The sequence below is a fragment of the Pseudophryne corroboree genome, chromosome 5 (assembly GCF_028390025.1).
Source record: "Pseudophryne corroboree isolate aPseCor3 chromosome 5, aPseCor3.hap2, whole genome shotgun sequence".
Lineage (NCBI taxonomy): Eukaryota > Metazoa > Chordata > Amphibia > Anura > Myobatrachidae > Pseudophryne > Pseudophryne corroboree.
In genome coordinates, this window is record NC_086448.1 from 653,246,882 (window position 1) to 653,268,110 (window position 21,229).

General features: G+C 45.8%; 1 protein-coding gene across 6 annotated transcripts in view; it reads left to right on the forward strand.

Annotated features, from left to right (window-relative positions):
- Positions 1 to 21,229, forward strand: part of DTNA (dystrobrevin alpha) — a 546,028-nt gene that overhangs the window by 111,481 nt on the left and 413,318 nt on the right. For 2 of the 6 annotated variants that reach the window (XM_063923678.1, XM_063923679.1), the window contains exon 1: positions 18,375 to 18,697. The exons of 2 other annotated variants lie outside the window; for them this stretch is intronic. In XM_063923678.1, coding sequence (XP_063779748.1) covers positions 18,681 to 18,697 — 17 coding nt within the window. In that variant the 5' untranslated portion in view covers positions 18,375 to 18,680. Of the gene's footprint in view, positions 1 to 18,373; positions 18,698 to 21,229 lie in introns of those variants that run through there. 2 more of the 6 variants (XM_063923680.1, XM_063923675.1) reach the window with 2 other exon arrangements.

Genomic DNA, 21,229 nt, shown 5'->3' on the forward strand with positions numbered 1-21,229 from the left:
TAAATATATTGGAACTTCGGGCCATATACATGGCACTGGTTCAGGCAAAAGACATTCTTCGGGGAAAACCGGTCCAGATCCGCTCGGACAATGCGACGGCAGTAGCGTACCTCAACCATCAGGGAGGAACTCGCAGCCGAAAAGCGATAAAGGAGAGGTAAGTCCCATACTAAAGTGGGCAGAACCTCATCATCCAGCCTTGTCCGCAGTGTTTGTTCCGGGAGTCCTAAACTGGGAAGCGGACTTTCTCAGTCGACAAGACATTCAGGCAAGCAAATGGTCTCTACACCCGGAGGTCTTCCAGACTCTAGTAGACAAGTGGGGGTTGCCAGAGATAGATCTCATGGCGTCTCGTCTGAACAACAAAGTTCTCGCATATGGGTCAAGAACAAAAGTTCCCAGAGCGATCTTTGTGGATGCCCTGTCGGTGAGATGGGACTTTCATCTGGCTTATGTGTTTCCTCCAATCACCCTATTACCCAGGGTGGTGAGAAAAATAAAGCAAGGGAAAGGTGCCGTGATTCTAATAGCTCCGGCTTGGCCCAGCAGGCATTGGTACACAGATCTGCAGAGAATGTCGATGGATGCTCCACTTCTGCTCCCTCAACGTCCAGATCTACTGATGCAGGGTCCTTGTTATCACAGACATCTGGATCGACTGTCTTGGACGGCGTGGCTCTTGAAACCTCTATCCTGAAGTCAATAGGATTCTCACAACAGGTAATTCAAGCTATGCTCAGAACAAGGAAACCTTCCTCAGCTCGCATTTATCACCAAATATGGCAAATCTATTGGTGCAGTGAACGGAAAATGGACTCTAAGTCTTTCAGAGTTTCCAGGGTCTTAAGGGCCCTACACACTGGCCGATTTTTTGATAGATATGAACGATCTCGTTCATAAATTAACGAGAACTCGTTCATATCTTTCAGTGTGGAGACTCCTGCGATGAACGATGCGCGGCCCCGCACTCGTTCATCGCTGGTCTCCCGTCGGCTGTGCATGCAGGCCAATATGGACGATCTCGTCCATATTTGCCTGCACTTCAATGCAGCCGCGTGACGGGGGGAGTGAAGAAACTTCACTCCCCCCGTCACTGCCCCCCCGCCGCCGGGTCGCTCGTCGGCCGTATCCGCCGTCGGGCAGCTCGGCGGCGAGTCGGCCAGTGAGTAGGGCCCTTTTAGCATTCCTTCAGGCAGGAATGGATAAAGGTTTGAAGGTGGCTTCCTTGAAAGTGCAAGTGTCAGCATTGACTGTATGGTTCCAAAAGAAAATTGCCAACTTATAGGATGTGCGTACTTTTTTCCAGGGAATGCTGCGCATTCAACCTCCTTTTGTTCCTCCTACAGTGCCTTTGTACTAAAGTCTAGTCCTGAAAGCCCTTCAAGTTGCCCCATTTGAACCACTTAATAAAGTGGATCTTAAACGGTTGACAACTAAAGTTCTCTTTCTACTGGCTATGGCTAGTAGAGTATCAGATTTAGGGACATTATCATGTTGCTTCATCATATCCCATTGTTATCCTGTGGACTTAAGAACTTACCGTTGATAACGGTATTTCTCCTACCATAACGTATATTTCCCTATGTACCTCCTATGGTGTGATGCAGATAGACGCAGTGTGCTGTTCCAGAATAGCACATTGCGTCAATGCTGATGAATTCCCCACATTAACTGCACTCTTACATCAGGATTCAGGATCACTAGAAAGAAAGCAATTGGGCTGTTAAAATGGTGAATGTGTTCTATAGCGCCTGGTGCTGGTAGGCTACTAATTTTGCATCATAGCATAAGTCTCTTGTTTTTAAGATACAACATAAATAGCTTTATGCTGCTGTGCGGCTTGGTTTATATTTCATTCATTTACTGCCTTCTGTAAATAGTTTATATTGATTCTTTTTTATAATGTTACTGCTAGTGGATAATGCCAAAATGAAAAATGCTGGGCACTTGCATTGGAAAGTATTTGGCGAAAGGCTAGATGCATGATAAGGATTGGTGTTACAGCCTTGTAATCTAACACAAGTTCATTCTTAGGTTGTCAGATGTATTTATTAGAGAAACGATATTTAAGCAGAGAGACGAGAAAACCAATCCTTATGGCGAAAGGTTAATATGGACCTAGGGCTTGATCCTATTGGGTACAAAGGAAAATGTACAAAATTATTTATTTTACTGTTTTAGTAGAACAAGTCCTGCAAATGTTGGAAATCCCGTATGGGGCCTGAAATGTACAGAATCCTACCACTTTCTGTAGGCTACAGTGAAACTGTTACAGAAAGATATTCTTACTGATTCTTACAATGCAGTGTTATTGCTAGTGTGAATGCCAGGAGAACTTACATTTCAAGCTAAGGGTTTCCAGTTGCAATAAGCAGGACTCGCCTGGAAAGCCGGGAACATGGAATTCCTGTGTCTGCTCTAAACCTATCTCTTTGCATTGGTTATTTATTAACATTTATTAAAATAGTGCTAGCATATGCCGCTGAGGAACACAGTAAAATAACAAGACTGGGTGTTAACACTACAGATAGAGATAGATGCTGTAAGAGGGCTCACTACTACTACTACTACTACTACTACTACTACTACTACTCCTCCTACTACTACTACTACTACTACTACTCCTCTCATGATTTTTCTCTCTAGTCTTAACACAAAAGTAAGTCAGACACTGCATTGTGTTGGGGGAAGGGAGGGGCGGTTGTCAGCCAAGGTGTGGATAATTGGGTTGACCTGGAAAAGGTGAACAGTGTGTGGGTAGACCCCAAAAGTTTGACACGGGAAAAAGTCCACACAGGAAAAGGTTGACGTGGGTTTCTTTATATTTTTGGGTTTAGTTTTCACGTCACAGCACATGGAACCCTAATTAGTGCACAGCATCCCCTCACTTCGCTCGCATGGTCACTATTCCCAGTCGTAGTCCACATGGACGGTAAAGTATGGAAGATTTAAAAAAATATTGTAAAAAACGTATGTCTACCATATGCCGTCGACCATTACCATGTCGACCTTATTAATGTCAACCTAACATCCGGATATAGGCAGCTTGATGACTCCTACAAGCTTGGTTTTATATACTCCCGTTTTCCTTTGCACTGCAGCACTGCTATCACGGTACAGTTGACACAACTGGAACTGACTAGGAACTAGTAGTTGGGCGCCACTGCTACTTCAGGTGCCTGATGGACCATGAATTCTGCTTGTCCTGCCTTTGGCCCAATAGACATTTTATGGCAGTGCCACTTACTTGTGTTTGTATGTTTGTGAGTTGATTTGCTGAAGAAAGTTTTATCCAACAATACATGTAGATGGCCTTGGGCTGGTGTCAGATGAGTGCTTTGAATATAAGCTTTCCCAGCTTAAAAGGTGTATTTTCATATAGAGTTCTAAACAAAATTTTTTTTTTTTTTTTCTTTAGCGGCCTGCAGAATTTATAACTGCAGTAATATTGAGATTAATGCTATTGCCTAGTGCTTTTCCAAATGCAAAAGGGCTAGCTCTCAGAGGGCTGGTCTTCAGTTTGCCGGCGGCCGAGCTCCCGACGACCAGCATACCGGCGCCGGTATCCCGACCGCCGGCATACCGACAGATTTTCTCCCTCATGGGGGTCCACGACCCCCCTGGAGGGAGAATAGATAGCATGGCGTGTGTAGCCACCGTGCCGGCAGCGAGCCCGCAAGGGGCTCATTTGCACTCGCCCAGCTGTCGGTATGCCAGTGGTCGGGATTCCAGCGCCGGTATGCTGGCCGCCGACATAACATACTACACCCCTCTTAGAGCATAGTCTGAGACCACCCATCAAACGCTGGTGCAAAATGATCTTTAAAAATGGCAATTTAGCATGATAAAATTTAGGGTGCATACACACGGTGAGATTCGGACTTATCCGATTCTCACCGTGCGACAGGGGGCCGGGTCGGCACTTAGCCAGTATCGCAAGCACATAATGAGTGTGCTTGCGATGCTGGCTATGTGCGATTTTGGCTAAGTGTCAATCCTGACTATCTCTTCTATAGAGATAGTCAGGATTGACTTGCCTGCACAGCCTATTTTTTCGTCCGATGCCGACCGCGCGGGGCCGCGCATCGGCATCGGATCGGGATCGCAAGGTGACTGTCACCTTGCGATCTGCACTATCTTTTCTTCCGATTCTGACTATATAGTCAGAATCGGAAGAAAAAATCGACCCGTGTGTACACACCTTAGCTTGAAAAGAAGCATCTCTTGTGGCATTCTCACAATTGTGCCATTTTCTTCTGCCTTTCACACGTTTTAATAATTGGAGGCATGCATCAAACACAGATGTCGTGTCTTGCACTGAGTGACTGTTGCATTATACTGCAAACATTTTTCCATCTGCTGTAGAGAATTAGCTGTTACTGAAATCATCAGATTAATTATTCTACTTTTTCCCTTTTCACACTATAAAAAGCACCACTACACAAAGAAAAAAGACAAGTTGGTCAATTAATTTATAACAAGCAAAAAAGTACAAACAAGTCGGCAATACGTTACAAGTACACCATTAAAGGTTCCCCTGAGAATCCCCTGCCAGACAGCAAAAAATATCATTGTAGAACCAGCATTTTTAATAACATAATCCAGGCAGAGACAAAGGCTACTCAGATTTGCAACTGAGTGTTTAAGACCTCTACCTTTCAAGGCATCTCTCTGCCAGTAAGATTAACATGAATCAGTGAGAGGACAGACACAAATATGGAAATAAGTGTTCCAGACAAAAATGTGAAAAAAAGGAAATTTGGTGCAATAAACAAACTTGTGTAATAATAATAGTTTTATTTATATATTACTTTTTCTCTGATAGGACTCAGGACGCATGATGTGAATTATGATCTTCTCAATAGAGATTTTAGGGATCAGGTTGAATTTAAAATCCTAAATCATTATTTTAAATATAGTAACTCAAAGAAATAAATTACATGATCAATTGGGAAGCTTTAGCCCAGTCTTAGATATACGTCTGCCAGTGGGAGAAGGATCAGGCGCCGAGTATATTTTGTGTTGTGATCAATTGAAAATGAATGAAAAATATAGAACATGCATTGAAATAGTGACATAGAGTATGATAACCATGAATATGGTAAAACTTTACAGACAATATTGTATCACTACAGTAGTAAATAGATCTGACTGTACTCGTGCTATTAAAGATTGTACCGTATATGCAGCTAATAGACATGTGATGCTCATTGCACTGTTTGATATTGTAGAGAATCTAATGCTAGGTACACACTAGGTGATATTTACTGCAAGTCCATTGGCGGGTGTTTGCTCCTAATGTCTGCGAAAGACTTTGTTCACAAACCTATCACGTTGGCTGTGCAGCACAGCTGATGGCCGATAAATCTTCCAGCTGTGTGTGCAGGTGGTCCAGCGGCTGCCCGTACACTTAATGCGGGGTACTGACATCACAGCTGGGCGGGCATATCTTGTCGAGCGGCCAATCAGTAAGTGTGTATACTTACCTGGATCAGGTGCTTGGTCAACATGACAACGGGTCCAACAACATGTTGGTCAGATTTGTACCCAGCCTAATAGTTCCTAGTATGATAGATGTTTGTTTTACATTGTACTTTTTTATTGCTCTCTAGGGGACTTTGTATTTCTGTACTCTATAATGCTATGGGGCTGATGGCAGAGCAAGTACTACTCCAGTTGGCTTAGTGCAGAGATTGGGGACCTTTGACACTCCAGCTGTTGTTGAACTACACATCCCAGCATGCCTTGCTACAGTTTTAGCATGGCCAAATAGCAAAACTGCAGCAGGGCATGCTGGGATGTGTAGTTCAACAACAGCTGGAGTGCCAAAGCTTCCCCATCACTGGGTTAGTGTATCTTGCGTGAATTTGCAATGAGTATATCACGAACTGTGGCTGTATGCATATGCAGATTTGTGTGATTTTAGACTTCTACCTGCACCTGGACAGGTGGGAAAGCAAGGTGTTCTGATGTACAGTAGGGCATGTATGCACGGAGACACCTGGTAAAGCCGTATTATGTGGGTGGACAGAGGCAACACAAATAGCATTGACATACACACACCCACACACACTGATCAGCTATAAGATTATAACCACTGACAGGTGACTTGAATAACACTGATTATCCTGTTATAATGGCACCTGTTAAGGGTGGGATATATTAGGCAGCAAGTGAACACTCAGTCTTCAAGGGCCAAATTGCGATGGCTAGACAGCTGGGTCAGAACATCTCCAAAACAGCAGGTCTTATGGGGTGTTTCCGGTTTGCCTTGGTTAGTACCTACCAATAGTGGCCCAAGGAAGGACAACCGAAGAACCAGTGATGGGGTCATTGAAGGCTCATTGATGTGTGTGAAGAGCAAAGGATAGCCCGTCTGGTCTGATCTCACAGAAGAGCTACTGCAGCACAAATTGCTGGCTATGGGAGAAAGGTGTCAGAGCACACAGTGCATCGCAGCTTGCTACGTAGCCGCAGAGCGATCATAGCGCCTATGCTGACACCTGTCCACCGCCGAAAGTGCATGCAGTACAATAGACACGTGAGGGTCAGACTGTGGGCTGGATGTGCTAAAGGGAAAATGCGGTAAAACCCCCATTTTCGGGGGTTTTACCGCATTTTCATATGTACTAATCGCTGGCCGCCAGGTTTTCGATGCTGAGGGTCTCGTCATCTTTTGATGGCGATACCCTATAGAAGCCTATGGGCTTCTTACCGCCAGCTGCCGCATCCCGTTGCCTCTGCTGCCCCGCACCGCTCTTGCCGACTGGCAGGACTGACACTTTGGGGGAATTCAATTGGGTGCAAGTATTTCACCGCAAAAAATATTTGTTGTCTTCACGGACAATTCTGGGTTACCGCAGAATACTGGGAGGGGAGGTGGCTGCTGGTGAATTTAGTTCTTCCAGCTGCTGCCTCTGGGGTGTAGTCACACACACACTCGCACTTAGTTACACACACTCACATACATACTTACACTTGATGCAGGGGTCCGATTTTTGGAAACATCAGCCTTGCTCTGGAGGTACGTGAAATAATTTCTCTCTAGTTGAATAAGAAACCCTGTTCCTGCTCTCAGTTGAATCCCCCCCCCCTGATAGATTGGGCTCAAAAAGCGAGTCGGTGCCCTGAGTGAGGGCTAAGCTTTTCTTGTGTTCATTTCATAACTTTTGTTTTGCACTCTGAGACAGGATGTTGTCATTTAGGAGCATTATGAAATTTTATTTGTAAGCCGCCAGTTCACATGGCAGACATTAGAACAATACAGGGTACACAGAACTTAACATTTCAGTAACTGAAAAACTTAAAACAGAGCACAGATGATAATTAGCACCACCGTTCTCCGGGGATGCAGTCAGTTTGCCAAGCGGTCAGGATCCCGGGGTTCAGGATACAGACGCCGAAATTCCGCCAGCTGGAATCCCGGTGCACCAGGGTTATTCCCACTCGTGGGTGTCCATGACACCCATAGAGTGGGAATAACTCTTGTGGCAAGCGCAGCGAGCCACCAAGCCCACAGCACAGCAAGCACACAAGGGGACTGTTAGCGCTCGCCCCGCTGCCGGCGTTCTGGCGGGTGGGATGCCGCTGTCGGGATATGGACAGCTGGCATCCTGTCCGTTGATAATACCTACTGAACCATTTCTCATTACGCAATACAACTGAGATGTAAGGAAGCAAAGGAGTAGTTGGCATACTACTAGGGGCAGGCAGCCTTTGCGTAGAGAGGAACGGTTACGAGCGAGAGGAGATGCGGGTGTAGACTGTTACTGAGTAGGATAGAGTTGTAATTGAAGTGCAAGAGAAGAGGTCTGTGACAAAAGGAGGGAAGAGGGCCCTGCTCCAAGGAGCTAACAATCTAGGGGGACAGGGAGACAGACAGGTGACATGAGGTGCGAGCAAGTGGAAGGTGGCCTGATGGCAGGAAGTAAGTGAGGCATAGCTGGCCAAAGCATGAGGCAGGGGGTTGGGAGAGTGGCCTCGAGACTAGGTTATGCAGAAGGGTGCGCTTTGATGAACAAGTGGGGTTTTCAGTGCCCGTTTGCAAGTTCGGAGAGAGTCTAATAGAGTTGACAAAACTATATATATTTCTCTAATGTCCTAGAGGATGCTGGGGACTCCGTAAGGACCATAGGGATAGACGGGCTCCGCAGTTCAAGAAAGAATTTAGTTCCTGGTGTGCACTGGCTCCTCCCTCTATGCCCCTCCTCCAGACCTCAGTTTGATACTGTGCCCAGAGGAGCTGGGTGCTTTTCAGTGAGCTCTCCTGAGTTTACTGATAGAAAGTATTTTGTTAGGTTTTTTATTTTCAGGGAGCTCTGCTGGCAACAGACTCCCTGCATCGAGGGACTGAGGGGAGAGAAGCAGCCCTACTCTCTGAAGCTAGGTCCTGCTTCTTAGGCTACTGGACACCATTAGCTCCAGAGGGATTGGTACGCAGGATCTCACCCTCGTCGTCCGTCCCAGAGCCGCGCCGCCGTCCCCCTCGCAGAGCCGGAAGATAGAAGCCGGGTGAGTATGAGAAGAAAAGAAGACTTCACAGGCAGCAGAAGACTTCATGATCTTCACTAGAGGTAACGCACAGCACTGCAGCTGTGCGCCATTGCTCCACACACCTCACATACTCCGGTCACTATAAGGGTGCAGGGCGCAGGGGGGGGCGCCTTGGGCAGCATTTGGGACCTCATGTTGGCAAAAGTACACATATATACAGCTGGGCACTGTATATATGTATGAGCCCCCGCCAAAATTACTGTATAAGCGGGACAGAAGCCCGCCGTCGAGGGGGCGGGGCTTCTCCCTCAGCACTCACCAGCGCCATTTTTTCTCCACAGCTCCGCTGAGAGGAAGCTCCCCGGACTCTCCCCTGCTGATACACGGTAGAAGAGGGTTGAAAAGAGAGGGGGGGGGGGGGGGGGCACATAATTAGGCGCAAAAACTATACATACAGCAGCTACTGGGTTAACATTAAGTTACTGTGTTATTCCTGGGATATTATAGCGCTGGGGTGTGTGCTGGCATACTCTCTGTCTCTCCAAAGGGCCTTGTGGGGGAACTGTTTTCAGAAAGGACATTCCCTGTGTGTGTGTGTGTGTGTGTGTGGTGTGTCAGTACGCTTGTGTCGACATGTCTGATGAGGAAGGCTATGTGGGAGAGGAGCGGGAGCAAATGAATGTGGTGTCTCCGCCGATGGCACCGACACCTGATTGGATGGATATGTGGAAGGTTTTAAATGATAATGTTAATTCCTTGCATAAAAGATTTGACAAGGCTGATGCATTGGGACAGTCAGGGTCTCAACCCGTGCCTGACCCTCTGTCGCAGGGACCGTCAGGGTCTCATAAGCGCCCACTATCCCAAATTGTTGACACAGATACCGACATGGATTCTGACTCCAGTGTCGATTACGATGATACAAAGTTACAGCCAAAATTGGCTAAATCCCTTCGATATATGATTATAGCAATAAAGGATGTTTTGCACATCACAGAGGAAACCCCTGTCCCTGACACGAGGGTGTATATGTATAAGGGAAAGAAGCCTGAGGTAACTTTTCCCTCCTCACACGAACTGAATGAGTTATGTGAAAAAGCTTGGGAATCTCGAGATAAGAAAATGCAGATTTCCAAACGGATTCTTATGGCGTATCCTTTCCCGCCAACGGATAGGCTACGATGGGAATCCTCCCCTAGGGTGGACAAAGCTTTAATACGCTTATCCAAAAAGGTAGCCCTACCGTCCCAGGATACGGCTACCCTCAAAGATGCTGCTGACCGCAAACAGGAGGTTACCCTGAAGTCCATTTATACACATTCAGGTACCTTACTAAGACCGGCAATTGCGTCGGCCTGGGTGTGTAGTGCTGTAGCGGCATGGACGGATACCTTATCTGAGGAATTAGATACCCTAGATAAGGATACTGTATTATTGACCCTGGGGCATATAAATGACGCTGTCCTATATATGAGAGATGCTCAAAGAGACATTAGTCTACTGGGTTCTAGAATAAACGCTATGTCGAATTCTGCCAGACGGGTCCTGTGGACTCGGCAATTGACAGGTGATGCCGACTCAAAAAGGCATATGGAGGTTTTATCTTACAGGGGTGAGGAATTGTTCGGGGAAGGTCTCGGGGAGACCTGGTCTCCACAGCTACAGCTGGAAAGTCAATTTTTTTGCCTTATGTTCCCTCACAGCCTAAGAGAGCACCGCATTATCAAATGCAGTCCTTTCGTTCACAAAGAAACAGGACGCACCTCGGACTTTCTTTTCTTGCCAGAGGTAGGGGCAGATGAGAGAAGCTGCACAACACAGGTAGTTCCCAGGAACAGAAGTCCTCACCGGCCTCTGCAAAATCCACCGCATGACGCTGGGGCTCCACTGGCGGAGTCGGGCCCGGTGGGGGCACGTCTTCGGAATTTCAGACACATGTGGGTTCGTTCCCAGGTGGATCCTTGGGCAATAGAAATTGTGTCTCAGGGTTACAAGCTGAAATTCAAAGAGGTGCCTCCTCGCCGGTATTTCAAATCGGCCCTACCATCTTCCTCCCAAGAGAGGGAAATAGTGTTAAACGCAATACAAAAATTGTATCTTCAGCAGGTGGTGGTCAAGGTTCCCCTCCTTCAACAGGGAAGGGGTTATTATTCGACCATGTTTGTAGTCCCGAAACCGGACGGTTCGGTCAGACCCATATTGAATTTAAAATCTCTGAACCTATACTTGAAAAGGTTCAAGTTCAAGATGGAATCGCTAAGAGCGGTCATCGCAAGCCTGGAAGGGGGGGATTTTATGGTGTCACTGGACATAAAGGATGCGTACCTTCATGTCCCCATTTATCCACCTCATCAGGCGTACCTAAGATTTGCGGTACAGGATTGTCATTACCAATTTCAGACGTTGCCGTTTGGTCTCTCACCAAGGTAATGGCGGAAATGATGTTGCTCCTGCGGAAGCAAGGTGTCACAATTATCCCGTACTTGGACGATCTCCTCATAAAAGCGAGATCAAGAGAGCAGTTGCTGAACAGCGTATCTCTTTCACTGAAAGTGTTACAGCAACACGGCTGGATTCTCAATATTCCAAAGTCGCAGTTGGTTCCTACGGCTCGTCTACCCTTCTTGGGCATGATTCTGGACACGGACCAGAAGAGGGTTTATCTCCCGATAGAGAAGGCCCAGGAACTCATGACTCTGGTCAAGAACCTATTGAAACCAAAACAGGTGTCAGTGCATCATTGCACTCGAGTCCTGGGAAAGATGGTGGCGTCATACGAGGCCATTCCCTTCAGCAGGTTCCATGCGAGGACTTTCCAATGGGACCTACTGGACAAGTGGTCCGGGTCACATCTTCAGATGCATCGTTAATCACCCTGTCCCCCAGGGCCAGGGTGTCACTACTGTGGTGGCTGCAGAGTGCTCACCTTCTCGAGGGCCGCAGATTCGGCATTCAGGACTGGATCCTGGTGACCACGGACGCAAGCCTCCGAGGTTGGAGAGCAGTCACACAGGGAGGAAATTTCCAGGGTCTTTGGTCAAGTCAAGAGACTTGTCTTCACATCAACATCCTGGAGCTAAGTGTTATGATTCCAGCACTCTGGTCTGAGGAGATCTTATTGCAAGGACCGGAGCACTGGAACGTAATGCTGGGAAAGGGGAATGGAAAGGGAATAGCCCCTGGCGCCCTATCTCCGTTGTCTCGCCCGTGCTGTCAGTACACTCTTGCGAGACTATGGTTGCTTGAGCCCATGGCAGCCGGGTTTGAAGGGCGGATTACGTCTGCCCAACTTCGATGCCCCCTCAGGTCTTAATGAGAGACAAAGAGTGTACCGAGACAGGGTGATAACAAGGGGCCCTCTTACTGAAACAACCAAAAGCCAGGGGCTACTAACTAGCCTAAAACTAAATGTATGTGCGGTTTGCCGCCCAAGGAAAAGAACAACAAAGGAAATGCTGACCACACGCCCACACAATACTTTTGTGTACCGGCGGTGACAGCATAAGCCGAACCCTCTGCAAAACACCAGTGACAGAAATAATAATGGAATACAGCGGCCTAGGCCGACGGACGCTGCAGAGCCGCTACTCACGGAACCGGTACGAATACTGGCAAACGGACAGGAACTCCCAATGCTGCTGACACAGACTCTTAGAACTGGAGGACAGGCAGAATCCCAAACGAAAGACCGGTGGACACCAAGAAGCCAGAAACTTGACCAGGCAAAGGCACTGGACCTCAGGACAGGAACGCCTAACGGCAGGACACGGGATCAGACACAGGAATCGACACAGGGACTGACACAGGAATCGACACAGGAAGCAGTTCGACAGACACTGCTACACAGGAGCTCAGGAATTGGCAGGAACAAGCTCAGAACTCAAGCAGACTAGAAACCAAGAAATATCACCAGCGTCTGTGAATTGCAGTCAGCCAGCATATAACAGAGAGGCCTAATTAATAATCTCATGCAGCTGCCCTGTTGCATGACTCCAAACTGACAAGATGCAATTAGCAGCCAGGTGAGGCTGAACACATGGGAACAAGCTGCAATTACACAGACTCACCAGCGGCAGCAGACAAGAGTATTCTAAAACAGAGCAACAGGAAATCCTGGCATGCAAGACAACTTTATAAACATAAAATAGGAATGAACCACTACCTGTGGTTCATAACAGTATCCCCTCCTTAAGGGTGAGCTCCGAGCACCCCATGACACCCACGGGGAACATGAACAGAAGTATAACATAAAATACATAACCAAAATGCAAAAATGGAAATGAGCCACAGCCGTGGCTCATAACACTAAGGGCCATATACAACGCCCTACGTCAAGCGGAGACCTTACTTCGCGACCAACCAGTTCTGATCCAGTCAGACAACATCACCGCAGTGGCTCATGTAAACCGCCAAGGCGGCACAAGAAGCAGAGTGGCAATGGCGGAAGCCACCAGAATTCTTCGCTGGGCGGAGAATCATGTAAGCGCACTGTCAGCAGTGTTCATTCCGGGAATGGACAACTGGGAAGCAGACTTCCTCATCAGACACGACCTACACCCGGGAGAGTGGGGACTTCATCCAGAAGTTTTCGCACAGATTGTGAGTCGGTGGGAACTGCCACAGATGGACATGATGGTGTCCCGCCTCAACAAAAAGCTACAGAGGTATTGCGTCAGGTCAAGAGACCCTCAGGCAGTAGCGGTAGACGCCCTAGTGACACCGTGGGTGTTCCGGTCAGTCTATGTATTTCCTCCTCTTCCTCTCATACCAAAGGTGTTGAGGATAATAAGAAGAAAAGGAGTGAGAACAATCCTCATTGTTCCAGATTGGCCAAGACGGACCTGGTATCCAGATCTGCAGGAACTGCTCACAGAAGATCCGTGGCCTCTTCCTCTAAGACAGGACCTGTTGCAACAGGGACCCTGTCTGTTCCAAGACTTACCGCGGCTGCGTTTGACGGCATGGCGGTTGAACGCCGGATCCTAGCAGAAAAAGGCATTCCGGTTCAGGTTATCCCTACGCTGATAAAGGCTAGGAAGGAAGTAACAGCAAAACATTATCACCGTATATGGCGAAAATATGTTTCTTGGTGTGAGACCAAGAATGCTCCTACGGAAGAATTCCATCTGGGACGTTTCCTTCACTTCCTACAAACTGGAGTGAATTTGGGCCTTAAATTAGGTTCCATTAAGGTCCAGATTTCGGCCCTATCCATTTTCTTTCAAAAAGAATTGGCTTCTCTCCCAGAAGTTCAGACTTTTGTAAAGGGAGTGCTGCATATTCAGCCTCCTTTTGTGCCTCCGGTGGCACCTTGGGATCTTAACGTGGTGTTAAGTTTCCTAAAGTCACACTGGTTTGAACCACTTAAAACGGTGGAATTTAAATATCTCACGTGGAAGGTGGTCATGTTATTAGCCTTGGCTTCGGCTAGGCGAGTGTCTGAATTAGCGGCTTTGTCACATAAAAGCCCCTATTTGGTTTTCCATTTGGATAGAGCAGAATTGCAGACCCGTTCGCAATTTCTGCCAAAAGTGGTTTCATCTTTTCATATGAACCAACCTATTGTGGTGCCTGTGGCTACACATGACTTGGAGGATTCCGAGTTACTTGATGTGGTCAGGGCTTTGAAAATTTACGTAGCCAGAACGGCTAGAGTCAGGAAAACTGAAGCGCTGTTTGTCCTGTATGCATCCACCAAGATTGGTGCCCCTGCTTCAAAGCAAACTGTTGCTCGCTGGATTTGTAACACGATTCAGCAAGCGCATTCTACGGCTGGTTTGCCGTTACCAAAATCGGTCAAGGCCCATTCCACTAGGAAGGTGGGCTCTTCTTGGGCGGCTGCCCGGGGGGTCTCGGCACTACAGCTGTGTCGAGCTGCTACTTGGTCGGGTTCAAACACTTTTGCAAAATTCTACAAGTTTGATACCCTGGCTGAGGAGGACCTCATGTTTGCTCAATCGGTGCTGCAGAGTCATCCGCACTCTCCCGCCCGTTTGGGAGCTTTGGTATAATCCCCATGGTCCTTACGGAGTCCCCAGCATCCTCTAGGACGGAAGAGAAAATAAGATTTTAAACATATCGGTAAATCTTTTTCTCATAGTCCGTAGAGGATGCTTGGCGCCTGTCCCAAGTGCGGACTACTTCTGCAAGACTTGTATATAATTTTGCTTACTAAAGGGTTATGTTATGGTTTCATCGGTCTCGGACTGATGCTATGTTGTTTTCATACTGTTAACTGGTTAGTATATCACAAGTTATACGGTGTGAATGGTGTGGGCTGGTATGAATCTTGCCCTTGGATTAACAAAAATCCTTTCCTCGTACTGTCCGTCTCCTCTGGGCACAGTTTCTCTGAGGTCTGGAGGAGGGGCATAGAGGGAGGAGCCAGTGCACACCCATACCTAAAGTTCTTTCTTAAAGTGCCCATGTCTCCTGCGGAGCCCGTCTATCCCCATGGTCCTTACGGAGTCCCCATCATCCTCTACGGACTACGAGAAAAAGATTTACCGGTAGGTTTAAAATCTTATTTTAACGGTGTTTATTCGGAAATAGTCAGACAAATGTCTACCTGAAGACTGATGTAATTTGTGTAACGTGAGTAACATTAAATATTAAACAAGTACATAAGATTCAACCTCACGATACTGGCCATTGCAATATCGTTGAAAGCCATTTATCTGAATGCTCCTGCAATGGTACAACCTATACACATAAATAGCCGTCGGCCTGTTCACCAGATATCGGGCGATTGGGACATGGATTGTATGGGTGTATACCCAGCATAAGTAAATGAAACTACTTGGTTGCTAGTGTGGGGCATGTTAATGGTTTTCCTTTTATATGTGAATTTGGTGATGAGGTTGTGGACTGGCAGCCTATCACAGGTCAGGTCATGTATTTTGCAGGGTCATATTAGTGATTCCTGTCAGTCATTACTTATTTTGCCTGATGGGAACCCTCCCTCCCATTTTTGGATGTTATTGCTGATTTTTATTGTTGTAGTGGTAAGAACGGCTGTTAGGATGAATTTACAGTTATTCCATAGCTGGGTGCTCTCACCTCAGCCAATGATAAATGATGAGTGTCCTGTCTGGGCATTTGACACCGTCCATCCGAGTCTAATCTTGGAGAGTTGCATATCACTGTCTTATTTGATGATGTCCATTCTTGTTGTCCGCCACTATACTTACTTTCGTCATTTGAAAGAATCTTAATTATTTGTCAAATAAATTTTGACCAAATTTCAAGTCAACTTCTGTTGTCATGGGTTTTATTTCAGAAAATTAGTATGTTGTATATTTTTAAGGGATATAGCTGCATTAAAGTCAACCACAAGCAATCTGCAAATTATTGCTCAGCAGAGAATTAGAAACTGTGAACTCAGAAATCACTGTGTACTAGTGTTTATATCAACACAGATGACTGTTCCCAGCCAGAACCAAAGTTTCTGCTTCATCCAAAAATAAAAATCTGTTTGTTATCATGACTTGTCACCTGTTATAGTGAAATAGAAAATCAGACTAATATTTATAGCCAATTAACATTGGTCTGACAAATCCCCCAGATATTTATTACATTTGCACACGAACCTTAAACATCAAAATTCAGAACGCTTAGCTGTAAATTTCTGCCTAAGCATCCAATAGGGCACCGTTGTGCCCCTTTCAGATGAGTCTCTGCTCCATGATACCGGTTGTGAGCAAGGTCGTGGACTTATGCCTTTAGCCCCCTACACACTCGGCGACTGGCTGCCGAGCTGCCCGAGGGCCGATATGGCCGTCGGACGACCCAGTGGGGGGTGGGGGTGGTAACGGAGTGAAGTTTCTTCACTCCCCCTGTCACCCGGCTCCATAGCCCTGCATGCTAATATGGACGAGATTGTCCATATTGACCTGCAGGTATGAACGAGCTGGCACCAACGATAAACGAGCGCGCATCGTTCACCGTTGGTGCCTACACACTGAAAGATATGAACGATATCTTGTTCCTTAATGAACGAGATCATTCATATATTTCAGTGAAATCGTTAAGTGTGTAGGGCCCATTAGTCATTAGTGTAGGGCCCATTTTACAAATGCAGAAATCCCGGGTTGATGCGTGTTCATGTGCAAAAACCCAGGATATAGGGGGTAAGTCAGTTCTGATCGCAGCAGCAAATATGTTCGCAATTGGGCAAAACCATGTGCACTGCAGGTGGGGCAGATTTAACATGTGCAGAGAGAGTTAAGGCCCATATACACGGGAGAGATGTGTGCTGAGCGATTTGGGTGGGTTATATTGTTTCTGTGCAGGATAAATACTAGCGGTTTTATTTTTACACTGCAATTTAGATATCAGTTTGAACACACCCCACCCAAATCGAACTGTCTCTGCACATGTTATATCTGCCCCTCCCCCCCCCCCCCCCCCCGCACTGCACATGGTTTTTCCCATTAGCTAACAAATTTGCTGCTGCAATCAGATCTGAATTAGGCCCATAGCTGTATGTGTGAAAGGGGTGTAGATTGGATGAGGACGTAGGGGGGAATTCAGTTAGCTGCAGTAAATTACCACAGCCAGTTCATTCCAGGGTAGGGGGGGGGGGGATTAGTGTATTGCAGTTATCCCCAATAGCCGGCATTACCTTGTGTGGAAATAATACATTTTCTCATGGTAAAATGTAACCATCAACCCCCCCCCCAAAAAAAAAAATTTTTAAAAATAAAAAATAAATAAAGGAAACACATAATTAGAATAAAAGAAATTGCATAAGAAAGTGACAAAGTCCAGATTTTACAGCATGATAAATTATAAGGATCAATTGAATACCCCCCCCCCCCCATACTGAAACTGTCTTTACCCTCTGCATAGACCAACAGCTTGTAGATTCCAATCCGATATGGCTCATCTGAAATGTTCCCAATTACCCAGAAAAATTACATTGTTCATGGTGTTACTGAAAATTAAATTGAAACAAAACAAAAACATATGTAAAAACAATAAATAAATAATGCCACTTCTCTGGAGTGTTCCTTCTGTCCTTTTTAGAACAGTCTGTTGTAAAACTCCTTATACCGACAGACAGCTACACATTCAGTGTTATAGTAAAATACAATGTTTAATAGTACATAACAGTGATGGCACCCTGGTACACTTCAGGAGCCACATTGGGCACAGGAGGTATGTAGAACAATTTTTGATGTAGGGGTGCCATAACTGGAGGATATGTGCGCAACCATGCATCGTGACATATCGCCAGCAATTTAATTCCCCGCATGGAGTGATGGGGTTATACTTCGCTTTTCAAGAAAGCTGGAAAGTCAGGCTAACACTGAACAATGCATTACAGCTTCATAGATAGTTTACACCTGATATTAGAATTTGAGGCATTAGTGGCCCCACAATGTGTTATATGTTATTATTCTAGTAATGCTTCACTTTTCAGTTTAGTTTCTGTAACTAGATGCTGAGGGGACACACACGCACGCACACGCGCACACACACACACACACACACACACACACACACACACACACACACACACACACACACACACACACACACACACACACACACACACCCCCCCCCCCCCCCCCCCCCCCTGTTTACTGGGTCATGTGTTGGACTCCTGCTTGTAGGGGAAAATATTTTGCATGTTAATCGGGATAACAAAAGCCCTCTGCAGGGTCACTAGCGTTTCTTTGTGCCATTAGAAGTTTATGGCATTGCAGAGAGAGGCGTCCAGCCATGCCTGGTAACCCGCGCAGAATAGATACTCCCTCCCAGGTCTCTCTCTAACCATCAGGGAACTGTCCCCTTTATCTGGGTGATATACAGTAGGCTGGAGAGAGACAGCTGATCACTCTACTAGATATGCTGCATAGATGAGACAGGGTGTAGTGGGGGAGGGAGTGCAGGGGAATGTGCAGGGCAGTAATGTGATTGGATGGCTCCCTCCTCACGGCTACACTGGTATGTGAAACCGAATCACTAGCAAGATAAAGATAGAGTACACCAGAATATGTGATCATCCCATACAGAATCTCAGTCCAAACCCAGTGTACAGTACCGCTGTCTCTGTGTCACCAACCAGTTGTTTTTTGGGGTTTTTCCTTGTGTTTTTTTGGGGGGGGGTTTGCCTGGAGACGTTTAAGATTGAGGCTGTATTTATCTGTATGTGAACTAGACAGATTGCTTCGCTGTAAATCATGGTTCAAACTATAGGGTAAGTTATTTATTCTACCTTGTAGCATATGCATGGTCTGTCCCTTTGCCATTTGAAAGCCTTTTCTCATGAAAAGAAAGTGACATGTGGTACCTAGTTAACAGTTTGACTGCCAATTGTATCCTCATTAGTAGCAGGTGGCAAAGCCTATTTATATGGAGGGATATCATGTATGCTGTAATCTGTTGTAGATTTATTCAGATTAGAAAATGTTCTCTACATTTTTGTTCAAATTTAGCTTTAGAATGCTCTGAAGATCTTAGTGTTCTATAGATTGTTACAGTTACTTTCACTTTTCTATTATCTAAAATCATTGCTGTTACATTGTATATTAGATGTATAAATAGTAACTCAGTGGTTCTCAAACTGTGTGCCATGGCACCCTGGGGTGGCCCGAAACACTTGCTGAGGTGCCTCGGGTTGGTGGTCCAGGACCAATTCAAATTATTTATGGTCAATGTAATAGGCAAAACCAGTGCTTGTGGCTGTCAATCATAAAATATGACCGAAGCAAATCCTGTCCCTTACCACACAATTGAACCTAAGGATGACCTATAGACAAATTTAATATTTCTTTCTACATTTCTCCATAAGAAACATTTGGCCTTGGGGTGCCGTGAAAAAAATTCTGATACTCTAGGGTGCCGTTATTCAAAATAGTTTGGGAACCACTGCTCTAAGTATTGCACACAAAATATCAGGAACGTTGTATGGTTTAACTAAATAATAACTGACATTTCTCACTTTGATTTCTGATTTTTATTTAATAAGATCCTCAGTGTCAAATGAGTTAGTTTTGGGGGGCGGGGTTGCTTAAGGACAGAACGTTAGATGTTGGTTATATTTATGTAATTGTTTTAAGTCGAATAGAAATCAATTTATGCCTTCTTATACACAAACCATGTGTATCTGATGTTCCGTGTTACAGGAAACACGTCTTATTTGTGATCCCACTACATACTGGAAAACTGTTATTCACATAGTGTGAAATGCAGTTTGTTTAGGTGCCATAGGTGTTTCTATAATGGGTGCAAAGTGTGCAGTGCACACGTGCCCCTGGGTCCAGGGGGGGCACATACCGCAAACCATGCACCCTTATATTATACTTACCCCTCCGCAGTCCCGTGCCGGCCGCTGCCATTTCCAACTGATTTGCACATGCACCGCGGAGATGTCCCCGTGAACAAGGCGTCGGCGCTATGTTCCTGGAGACTTGCACATGCCATAATGCCAGAGAGGTGGGGGCCTGCAATGGAGGCTACACGCGGGCCCTCTCCTCTCTTTAAACGCCCCTGGTGGGTGCTGTTGGCAACTCTGTGAAAGATAGGAGGTGGACAGTGTTCCAAAAGAAAAACCAATCTAGAAATCCATTTCCATTATTTTGGTGTGTTCAGTAGTAATATGTATTTCCTGAAATAAGAGTAGCCCAGTGTCCCATAAGTATCTATCTGTCTGTAGTACTGCGGACCTGAATGTAGTATTTTTCTTGCACAATATAGCGTAAGGAAGACTCCCTATTTTGCTTTATGCTAGAGAAGTCCAGGATTCCCACCTGTTAGAGTTTCACACTGCCAATCAGGTTTTGTAATATCCTGCCAGACTTCTGTAATACTATTTGCAATTCAGTGAACTCTGTTATAAAGTCCTGGATTCAAGCAAAATAATTGCTTACAAAGGAATGAGAATAAATTAAGGAATTAACAAAAAAATGGGGGACAGAGAGAATACTGCATGCCGATGGTGCATCAGTTATCCCAAATGAGATAATATTATCTTGTATCATTTTAATCTAATTAAAAGACAGAAATAAAGCTAAGCAAGTGATTTCTGAGATAACTATGTGCAATTGTCTGAATAAATCAATTTGAGATAAGTGCAGCTCAATCTGTAATTGAATAGAAGCTTAATGGGTGGCAAAAGTGCAAACATATTGTATTTCGCTATTCGTTGGGGCTCTTTCTTGGTATTTAGAAGGGTAGTGCTGGCAAGCCTAGTGCCATATAGTGTTTCCAGCACAATATCTCCCAATAATTCTGTTGTATCATCAACATAAGGTATGTGATGTAAGTATTACAGTGGGCAGACTGGTGGAAGCATCACAGTGGTGGACGGAGATGCAGTAGCACCGCAGCCGCAGATTTATGGTACTACTGCAGCCGACAGGCTGTCTACTAAGACGCACGCTGGCTGCAGCTCTAATCCGTCAATGTGTGTAAACATCTGATACTGGATATACCATTGGACATTAGAATGACCCTGTGGTTGCTCAGAATGTCTGGTGGTACATGATCACCAGTGGTCCAGGAACTGCGTCTTTCGATGCAGCCCCTGACACTGAAATGCCACTGCCCAAGCTCTCCATACCATTCCCATCCTTGTCTTCAGCGGTAACCATCGGATTGCACGTGCAGGAGTATAACATCGGGTGCTTGTGCCCCATATTATCTGGTGTCCACCTCTGAATAATGCTCTCTGTTTTTGAAACCATTTAGTGACTGAAGTAACAGAGGTGCTGTTGGGTAGAAGCCTTTG